Below are 10,877 nucleotides of genomic sequence, written 5' to 3'. Positions count from 1 at the left end.
AGACATGACTGTAGACAGGAGTTATGATACCAAAATCTGGTTCTTTTTGGGTTTGTCCTGTATCTCCTTTCAACAGCTTCTATATCTAACTCCAGTACTTCCCTTCCCAGGTCCTCCATCCCACAGCTTCTCTGTGCCTCCCACTTGCTAGTGTCCTGAGCAAACAGTGGAGCTTGCTCTGCCAGGTGAGCCACAAAACCCACCCTTTTCCTGACCTGGTGTAAATTCCTGTCTTGACACAGCTGGGTGCCTGGCCAAGGGCAGACCTCTTGAACTGTTTGTGTCGGAGCTGCATCGCTAACAGCTCTTTTCAAGTGAAAATTTTAAACAGTTTTATTTTCAATCATCTCTGCTTTGAGATTTGAGATGTGAGAAGGTGTTTGTGCACTAGTCAGGCAGCCAGTGGCAATTTCATTCCCCTGTGTGTGGCTACACAGAAGGTGTATGGTGGTAAGTTGTGCCACTCATGAATCATGCTTGTCCATGCTGCTGCTCCATGAAACTTTGGTAGAAGAGATCCATCCTTACATTGAGATGCAATCTGATATTGAAGTTTCCATGTATAATCCAAAAATGCTTCTGTTTTCTAGATACATCCTTGTGCTCTCTCACTGGAGGGTGTCTGTCTCATTTGGGGGCTAACATAGAAATACTCCTTCTTTTATATTCACAAAATATAAGCTGTTGATGAAAATTAATGTGTATTTTGGAGGGCATACAGATAGAAAAAGCAAATGAGATGGGGGCTGAAAAGAAAGACAATACCTTGTACCTTGATGCCAATCTGAGGCTGTGTGGTGATTTGATATCATTACAGAGCCTTAAATTTCCTGAAATTATAAAGGAACTTCAACAAGAGAGGTCAGCATGGTCTTAAGTAAGAGTGTAACAGTTCTACCCTTGGGGGTAGCATGAAGAATTCCACTCTTATGCATTGAATATTAAATACTTCAGAGCAGAGATGTTTGAAGCTCTGACCACAGTTGCAAATTCCCTTGATGTCATATGCAAAGTTAATATTAGTTTGAGTTAAAATCACGTCTGAGCTAAAGGAGTTTGGCATGTTTGTGATTATAGAGTCACTGAAATGTATGGAATCAACTCTTCGTGGGTATTAATCAGAGGATAAATGTTTGGATCACTTTTTTGAACTGCTATTGCATTAGAAAAAAAGTGTCTGTGGAAAAATACTTGTTTTGAAAAGAACTACAAAAGTATTCCATCAAGTTCTGACTTCAATACGCTGGTAAGGGTGCAGTTCCAGTGAGTGATGTTGTTGGAGTTGTCCACTCATCTTTGTAGAGAGGATGCTTTTTTGAGAGTTGGGATTTTTTTTCCTCTCCTAGTCTGTAGGTTTTTCCAAGGTGCCATGGAAACAAAGGGATTCTCATGATTGTTTTAACTGTACTTCATAGGAACCATTTTTGCAGACATTATGCTGAATTCAGCTTCTCATAGAAATCTTGTAGGGGACATTCCATGCCACAGAGAGTAAAAACAGTGTGAGTTTGTCGTTCCGATTGGGAACGGCTAGAAAGGAACGACAATGGACTCTCAAGGGAGTCACAACAGGAGAATTCTCTAGTTTATTGCTTCAGTCCTGTCTTATAGACAGATACGTGGAAAAAGTACAGAAAGGAAACTCTTATTGGTTAACAAAGTACTACATCACCATCATTGGTCAGGGGCACTTTGCCCCCCCCTGACTCTCTCCTGCAAGGAGAAACAACAGGCTGCAAAACAACACCTGCAAGGCTGTTTAGTACCTCTGAGAATTGTTTTAATTCCTTCTCATGAATTTCTCAGGCTAGCCTTCAGTCAGGCCTGAGAGCTATGTGGCCTGTAATAACTACAGGCACTCTGGTTCAGATTTAGCATCCATATGAGTTCAGGCAGCAGTGTCTTATAGTCAGGTAGGATAACAGGTGACCTCTTCCTTCCATCTCTGCCCAGGGGCATCTTGCAGTGGTACTTTCGAGTAGAACATGGCTTGCAGGTAGAACATGTATTGGTTTTGTAGAGGTTCCTCTGTTGTGTGAGGAGACTTCATTGTTTTGCTGCATATCGTTGTTCTCTTAATAAAGGTGCAAGTTTAGTGGAAACTTTTCACTAGGAGGAACTGGATCAGGTTCTTACCTGATTCCTGTCTTCATTGACACAAGTTGGTTTTGTGTTTGGGACTCAAATTCAGGGAAATTAAAGCCTAATGTCCTGTATTGAACAGGTAAAATGAAAAACAGTGAAGTTTGCAATTCACTGCCTGCTTATCTGAAGACTTATAAAATTGGCTTCTATACAACCTATTTTGCAAACTTCAGTGGCCTTCCAGTATCTGAAGGGAGTCTACGAGAAGGATGGAGAGAGATCATTTACAAGAGAATATGGTGACAGGACAAGGGGGAATGGCTGAAAACTAAGAGAGTAGTTTTAGATGAGATATTAGGAAAAAATTCTTTACTGTGAGGGTGGTGAGGCACTGGGACAGCTTTCCAAGAAAAGCTGTTGATGCCCCATCCCTGGAAGTGTTCAAGACTAGGTTGGATGTGGCTCTGAACAACCTAGTCTAGTAAAGGTGTCCTTGCCCATGTCAGGGGTTGGAACAACATGATCTTGAAAGTTCCTTCCAACCCAAACCATTATAGAATTAAATGCTCTTATATGATATGCACCCCTAAGTAATAATAATAATAATAATAATAATAATAATAATAATAATAATAAGAATAATAAGAATAAGAATAAGATAAGAATAAGAATAAGAATAAAAACAACAATAACAATAATAACAACAATAATAACAATAACAATAATCATAATCATAATCACAATCACAATCACAATCACAATCACAATCATCATTATATTTAATGTAATGACATGTTTGTGCTAAGGAATAGGTTATAAGGGCTAATGTTGCCCAAACTCTGTTATTTGATTGCTTTGAGTTGTATATAGTGAACAGGAAGTGAAAGCAATTTATGCAATTATGTGGCTGCTGTAAACAATCAGACCTGACAGACCATGGATTTTGGGGGAGTGCTGTTACATGCCTCAAATGTACTCTTAGCCAGGCAGTTGACTCCAATGACCCAGACCCACAGACCACCTCAAAATACACCACCACAGGGTTTCCCTGTGGTTGAGAGATTTTGTTGGGTTACCGCTTTTATTTTTTTTTTTTAATTATAGGTTATACCCTGGCAGAACTAGGGGTGCAATGTAACCTTGTAATTGGCAATCACAATACTCTGCCCTGCTTTCTAAAATGTCAAGAGTGTACTCATCAAATGCTCTCAAGGTTGCCATAAAGTGGAGCTTATGTGGGCATTTTTGAAACTTTGGTGAAGTTTTGGTTCCAAGTATTAAAATCAGCTTAGTTCCACATTTCATAGATATATGAATTCCTAGTAAATATTCTCATTGAGCAAGGGTGCTGCTTTGCAGGGTTGAGGATGAAAAGCTGCAATGCATTTCTGAGCACAGGTGACAGTCCAGTCTTTGAAGGTTTCACTGCACTCAGATGACTGGAGTATTAGAAGAACCAGACTTGAAAACATCAGGCTCAAGACAAGGCAGTTTGGCAGAGGAGCCATGTGGGTAGCTGGAAGAACTCCAAGGAACAGACTCAATTTGGGCTAAGTGTTAGCTGAGTAAGGCATAACTAATAAGATTTTTTAACAAAGCATTTTTAGAGTCTGTTGAAACCATCTATTTCCTTTGAAGAAAATCAAACATTAGCAAGTTTTTCCACTAATTCTAAAATAAAGCTCATAGTCTCACATTTAGTTTGTGTGGTGGGAAATGCCTACAGTTCACTTTGGAAACTTTTCACTTTGGAAACCTTTCTAGGATTTAATAATCATCAGTGAATTGAACTACTTAGGTCATTAAGCATTCAGCTGTTCTGCCATCGCAGTGTACAAATGGGTGCCTGCTTTTCATGTCAGCTGAGGTTAGAATGTTGGAGAACACAATACTGAATTAATTGGAGAATTAGCATAGATTGAATTACATTTGTGTGATTTGGATGGGGAGGCTGGAAGTGTTTACTGGAGGATGCAGCAGTGTGGGGAGTGGGCATGGGCTTTAAATGCATGGGGCAGGAAAGTGTTTTGGATTGCAGCACCTGAGATAGAGAACAGGTGGAATTTGTGCCATTTCATGAATAATACATGTCATAATATTTTTTTTTCCTATCCCTCCATTGGCTTTGAGTTTTGGTGCTAGGCATAATGCAAAGGGTGACTTTCACTGAGTGCAAGAGTGCTTCAGCAGGCTATTGATTAAGGGTATAACAGTATTGGTTTACTTGGTTTAGACCTAGGTTCTGTAGGTATGGGGCCAGGGGGAATGGTTTTAAATGTAAACTATAGATTTAGAGTAGATTTAAGGGAGAGATTCTTCAGTGTGAGAATGATAAGGCTCTGAAACAGGTTGCTCAGATAAGCTGTGGATGTCCCATCCCTGGCCGGGCGAGGTGGAGAGAAACACCGAGTCGGCAGAGCAAGGGATCACCAGAGGTGCGGGACCGGCGCCCCTGGTACCGCGGCGGGGAGGTCTCGGCCCAGAGCCGCTGCGGAGCGGAGCCGGCGGTCAGGGCGTGTCCGGGGCTCAGAGGAGCAGCCACTGCAGCCGAGGTCGTTTCCCGAGGGAGGGAGGAAACCGGAGCTGGGGTCTGATCCGAGCGAGGCCGAGGCGGCCCCGCCGGTACCGGGTGCGAAGGGCTGTCCGGGTGAGAGATGAAGAGCCAGGGGGCGTCGCTTGGGCTGGCTGCAACCAGCTCAGCTATGAGAGCCTTCGGCTTCCCTCAGTCCCGAACGGCCACGAAGTATGGAAATTTAGGTTTGCTTGTGCTTATGAATATCACAGCTTAAGGTGTGCTTTGTTTGAGGGATTTTCAACTCCCTCCCCTAACTTTTCCTTTTGTATTAGGATTTTTAGAGAACAGAGCACATTTCAGGCACTGGTGAGATGCAAAAAATGGACCTGATAAATGAAAAAATAAAAGTAATAATACTGGTATCTGCATTGCAAAGCAAATGCCTATTTTCCCACTGAGGAGAAGGGGTAATGATGTAAGGGAGCAGTGAGTGCTGTAGAAAAGCAACACTCTTCTCACAAATAGTTACTATGAGAGGAATTTATCTTGAGTACAGTGAGACAGTAATGTGTCGTAGGAGTTTTCAACAAATACTGGAGCCTTAACAAAAATATTTTCCTACCCTCTTCCTAGGCTTAATGTACCACGTTCCTCCAGCCCATGATGGCTCAGAGCACTATTCTCTCTGACCAGGCACTTTGGAGCACTTTGGTTCCACTCTGTCCCTTTGTCCCAGTGGGTCTTGCCCAGGAGTTGGAACTGCACTGATTCACTTTGAGCATAGGTAATTTTATTTCAACAACTTAGACAACTCCAGTATTTGCCTGCACACTGGAGAGGAGTGTAGTCAGGACAGAGCAGATTTTTGACCCTGAGGCTGCCTTTGGATCAGCAGGCATTGCCCCAGCAGGAAATGGTTGAGGTACTCTGCAGCCTGCCCTGGATCCTGCCTCAAGCTGTGTTTTGTCCAAGGACCTCACGAAGGAGCTGCTTCACTTTAGTAAAGAAGTCTACCAGCTTGTTGAGTGGAAATGGGCAGGAGCTAGCCTCATTTGATGGTGTTGGCTTTTGAGTGGGGAGCGCTGTTGGCAAAGGCTTTTGAGAGGGTGTTGGCAATGGCTGCTGAGTGGGGATTGGTGTCGGCCATGGATTATGAGTGGGGGGTTGGGTTGGCCATGGCTTATGAGTGGGAAGTGGTGTTGGCCATGGATTGTAAGTGGGGGGTCGTGTTGTCCATGGCTTATGAGTGGGAAATGATGTTGGCAATGGCTTATAAGTGGGGGGTCGTGTTGTCCATGGCTTATAAGTGGGAGGTGGTGTTGTCCATGGCTTATAAGTGGGGGGTCGTGTTGTCCATGGCTTATGAGAGGGAAATGATGTTGGCAATGGCTTATGAGTGGGAAGTAGTGTTGTCCATGGCTTATAAGTGGGAGGTGGTGTTGTCCATGGCTTATAAGTGGGGGGTCGTGTTGACCATGGCTTCTGGGTTGTTTGGTGGGCAGTCAGAAAATGACTCCAGGCTTGTGATGTTGGAGAATCACTTCTAACTGTGTTTGAGCCGGTATGGACCTGAATCCAATTGCTGAAGAACTGAGTGGAGATGTAGACTCCAGGCTGCTTTGCTCTGGCACAGCCTCTTCCCCAGCTGGTCACTCCAACAACCCACCAGGAGTCAGCGTGGTTGTCCTGGCACATGAGAGGACCACCACTGTCACCCTGCAGCAGAGCAGAGAGGATTAAGGCGGTGTTGGTGGCCCCTGCCAGCATTGGGGCTGTCTCCTCCTCTCTCACAGCCCCTGCCAGAGCTGTATTCCAGGCAGAGGAAGGCTCTGCTCAGGGGCTGGAGCCTGCAGAGGCTTGGCTGTGAATGGCTTGGGGTTCTGTAGGGCAGGGCTCTCTCTGTCCTCTCTGCACAGGGCTCCTGCATGTGCAGAGGATGGACATTTGGCACCTGCACCTCTGGGCTGCCAGGAGCACTAGCTGGGCTTTCTGGGCTTTCAGGCACAAGGGGGGCCCTGTGCAGGCAGGTGTGGATGGGGAGTGTGTGGGAAGCCCCCACAGCAGTCGGGGGTAGCCAGGGCTGGGAGAGTGACTGAGTGTCCGGGCAAAGCAGGTCCTGGGCTGTGTTGGGGTGGTGCTGTTGGTGCTGCTGGGGGCTGAGTGGCTCGTGGCGCGCTCCTACCTGGCAGGTGTCGATGTTTCCCTGTGGGTAACCAGCACACAAGTTGTGGGTATGGATTTTCCCAGCGTACCAGCCACTGCTGTTACAGAGTTGCAGATCGATGAGCTGGACCTTGGCCTCCTGCAGGTGATCACTTGATTCTTGAGCTGTTAGAAGAGAAAGGAATAAACCCTGAGCACCACATTGCACATTCTCCTCTTGTTGGAATGCATGAAGTAAAAACTCCTTTGAGTCCCTCAGGGAGGAAAAGAAATACAAGGATTGAATTAAAGCCTTTAGAGAAACTTAAATATATTAACCCACAGATATAAAGTAAGAGTGAAAGTTTAACTTTTAAATAAATAGAAATATAGCTTAAATACTTTAAGAGTCTGTGTTAGCTAGTGAAAAGCCCTAAACCATAGTTTAAAGTTCAGTAATGTACCCTTCACAGATTCAACTTAGTCCCAAACACAATAAAAACATAGCTTGCATTTTTAAATAAAACAGATAAGATTATTCACACAAAAAATAATGCTCTATACATAGCATTTAAGTAAAAATGACACTAACTTTGTATATTAAGAGTGAGATCAGTATAGAAAGAATGTTTTAGAATTGTGTTTTTAGCTGATTGAATGATTTATAAATTTAATCACCTGTATTAGGATAAAACATGCACAAATAATAATAACTCCACCATTATCATCACCTGAAGAAGACCTACTGCAACTACTTCTACTAACGGAGCTCTATGCTGGGAAGCTACTATTCAGAATTCAGGACTTTATACCAAAAACTTTAACAAAGACTTTAATTCTCTAATCTCTTTACCTTCAAAACTAATACATTCATACAATAAACATCTTTATAACAACCAACAATTATTCTTATCTCCTTAAAAATTCAAAGACCTCCCACAAACCACTCAACAACCTCTCCTGATTAGGGAAGGGCATCCTCTTCCCTAGGGCTTGGCTTTCCCTCTGCAGAGGAACTGGAGCTGCTGCCTGCCTTTGGGTAGTAGACCAGGCCCATCTCTGCAGAGGTGAACATACTGCAGCTTGGCTTTGGTCTCTGCTGTGGGGAAGCCCAAACCCTCTCCCCACTGTGCTGAGCTAGCTCAGAAGTCTCTCCTGGGAACTCACCTCTTGGAGCGGTGGAACCCCAGCCAGCAACCCAGCAGTTCTGCAGCTCCGACAATCTCAGTGTGGCATCAGGCACACAGGCCAGCTGGATGTAGGGGCTGCACAGGACAGGATGGTCCAATTCCAGCAAGGCAATGTCATAGCTCATGTCAGCAGGATTGTAGTACTGGTGTATCACCAACTGCTTGACACTGCGTATTTGTGCCCCAGGGCCCGGCTGAGACAACTGGGTGGCTCCAATCACCACGTACACCATGCTGATGTTACTGGAAAGGAGATGGAGAGAGGTCTGAGGGGGAGCAGAGCCATGTGCCACAGCAGCCCAGCAATTGCCAGACCTCTGCATGGCAAGGCAGAGAGGGAGCAGGGCTCTGGCAGGTGTGAGTGCCCTTGCACAAGTTAGGCTGGGAGAATGTCAAGCTGGAAGCTGCTGGGAAGCCTTGGCACAAGGCCGGGCTTCTCCTGAGCAGTGTGGCAGCTGGGCTGCCTGAGAGGAAAGGGGAGGGGAGTAGCAGGTGGTGCTGGTGGCAGGGCACCTGCTGGTGTTGTGGGGATGTCCCCATTCCCTCCTCCTACTTACTCAAACTTGTCGAAGCAGTGGGCTGCTGTGAGGACCCACTGAGTGCCGATGAGAGACCCTCCACACCAATGCCCCCGGTCTGGTGCCCAGGGATGCTGGATGCTGACGATCCATGGCCAGGCCCCTGGCAGGGCACCTGTGCCACCCACAATGCGTGTCATGCCGTTGTCATAAGCCAGGTTGCCATAGTAGTAAGTCATGAGGCCATAGTCAGACACCACAGCTCGGAGCCCACAGGTTCCTCTGCAGGCAGAAAGTAATTTCCATGCTGCTCCATGGCCTGCTGTGGCTCAGGCTGAAGCTCAGCCCTCTGCCCTCCCCACAAGGGCTTGCAGGCACAGCAGGCCAGGGAAGCCCATGGGGTGTGTGTCTGTCCGTGCCAGCACCTGGCTGCTGGCAAGGAGCTGAGGCTGTCCCATGGTGGGTGGGAAGCTGTGGCCCGGCCATGGGGGACAGGCGGGGCCCCTGCAGGGAAGGCCCCAAGTGTTGCCGTGGCTCCCTGCCAGGGCCTGGGGCCACTTACCCACAATTGTCCCATGTCCCGTGCACCAGCCCGGCCACGGTCATCAGGACGAGGAGGCTGAGCCAGTTCATGGCTGCCAGAGGCTCGTGTGAGCAGCAAGCACTGAGGGCTCCGTGCAGCAGCACAGCCACAGCCGCAATGCCCACAGCAGCCACGGTGTCCTTGGTGCCCTCGGTGCCGGGGCTGATGTCACAGAGCGGTGGGTTCCATGTTCTGAGTGCTGGAGGGGGGTCTGGGCCATGGTGGGCCCACTGGAGGAGGGGCAACATATAATTGTGGTGCCATAGAATGGTTTCTGGTAGAAGGGAACTCGGAGATCATCTAGCTCTGATACCCTTGCCTCGGGCATTGAGATGTCAGAAAAATTAATCCACAAACACCAGAGGTTGATGTCCAGAAAGGAGGAAGAGGAGTCCTTTTACTTTATTCGAATAACGGGAGAGGCCATGGGGCATTCTCCTGGGGTCTCTCAAATTTTTGGAGGATGCAGCCTCCTTTTTGTCCTAATTTCCTGGCTGCATGCCCCTCTCTCTTTCCTTATTGGCTGTGGTGCTTGAGAGGTACAGACTTCTCAAGTATTTAAGATTCCCTCAAATGTGTAACCCTCTCTCTTAATTTTTAATTCTTATGGAATTTATTTCTCCATTGTTTCTTTTATTTTTCAATATCCAATTTCATTTATCAACAAATATACAGTTTGCTTGTAAAGGCAAATATATTTTTTTCCATTCTTCAATCCTTCCCATTGTTTCTTTTATCTCCCAGTGTTAGTTTTATCTACCAGCAGAGCCACAGTTTTTCCTCTCAGGGGGATATCTTGCACTGGAAAAGAGCTTGGCTCAGAAGCTGTCCTTGAACATAGTGACAGTGGCTTCCCCCACCTGATATGACAGACCTGGATGATAGTTGAAGAGTAGGGTAACTTGTCATGTGTCTTCATCACTGTAGGCAGCCTTTTATAATAATCATTAGATGGGTTGCCTGTCTTATCTTTTTGTAAATATTTGCTAATGATTTGATGTCCTGCTTACTTATCCATTTGCAATTTTTTGCAGTTTTGAATTATAGTAAATTATATTTATTCCTGAAGTTGGTGTCTGTGTCTTCTGTGCCTATGCTGCCTACATGAGAAACAGGCATCCACATCTGCTCTGGGATGCCAGTATCTCAGCCGCATCACAGTCAAGAATTCCTTCCCAATATCCCATCTAAAACTACCCTCTGTCATTGTAAAGTCATTGCCCCTTGTCCTGTCAGGACCTGCCCTTGTAAGAAGGCTCGCTGCTGCTGTCTTTAAGCCACTCTTTCTGCAGGATGAGATTGTGTAGTCCCCAGGGAAGGCAGCTGCTGAGGAATCCATTTGGGGCAGGGAGCTGGCTGTGCAGCTGCAGTGCCAGCTGCAGATTGAGCTCTGGCTGACAGGAGCCCAGGACAAGAGGCAGTGAAATCCCTACACTTTGCATAACAGAGGGCACAGGGAGCTGTTCCACCGGCCAGGGGTTTGAAATGGACACTGAGTGTGGCAGCAGGAGCCGGTGGCTCTTTATTGAACATGACATTGATGGCAAGTATGCTGGGGGATTCATGGGGCTGAATGGGTGTGGAAATCTGCTCTGTCTGGGTGACAGTGGAATGGGTAGGGAATTAAATGGAGCATCCATTAGCTCGCTGGAGCAACCCTTGCCTTGGAATAGTCACACGGGGGAGTTTCCTCAGCGCTATGGCATCCCAGACAGGACTGTAGAGAAGTACACTTGGAGCCCCCCTTCTCCAAACGTGCAGCAGGTGAGTTTACCTGGGATTTTTAGAGCAGAATGGAGCCAAAGGGGGAGTGTTACAATTCCATGCACAGATTCTATGTAAAT

At 46.3% G+C, this 10,877-nt stretch overlaps 1 protein-coding gene across 1 annotated transcript; it reads right to left on the bottom strand.

Moving 5' to 3' along the window:
* Window positions 1–5,368: 5,368 nt before the first annotated feature.
* On the bottom strand, window positions 5,369–9,251 carry LOC111926213 (acrosin-like). Its single transcript, XM_023922857.2, has 5 exons — window positions 9,013–9,251; window positions 8,490–8,732; window positions 7,910–8,175; window positions 6,783–6,928; window positions 5,369–6,316 (listed from the first exon to the last, which is right to left on the bottom strand). Exons 1-5 carry the CDS (start codon window positions 9,081–9,083, stop codon window positions 5,552–5,554), a joined length of 1,491 nt encoding a protein of 496 aa, XP_023778625.2. The 5' UTR covers window positions 9,084–9,251; the 3' UTR covers window positions 5,369–5,551.
* Window positions 9,252–10,877: the final 1,626 nt, after the last annotated feature.

Source organism: Cyanistes caeruleus, chromosome 2 (assembly GCF_971803275.1).
Source record: "Cyanistes caeruleus chromosome 2, bCyaCae1.hap1.1, whole genome shotgun sequence".
Classification (NCBI taxonomy): Eukaryota; Metazoa; Chordata; class Aves; order Passeriformes; family Paridae; genus Cyanistes; species Cyanistes caeruleus.
The sequence above is the reverse complement of the archived record's forward strand: the minus strand, read 5'-3'. Positions and strand labels throughout refer to the sequence as shown.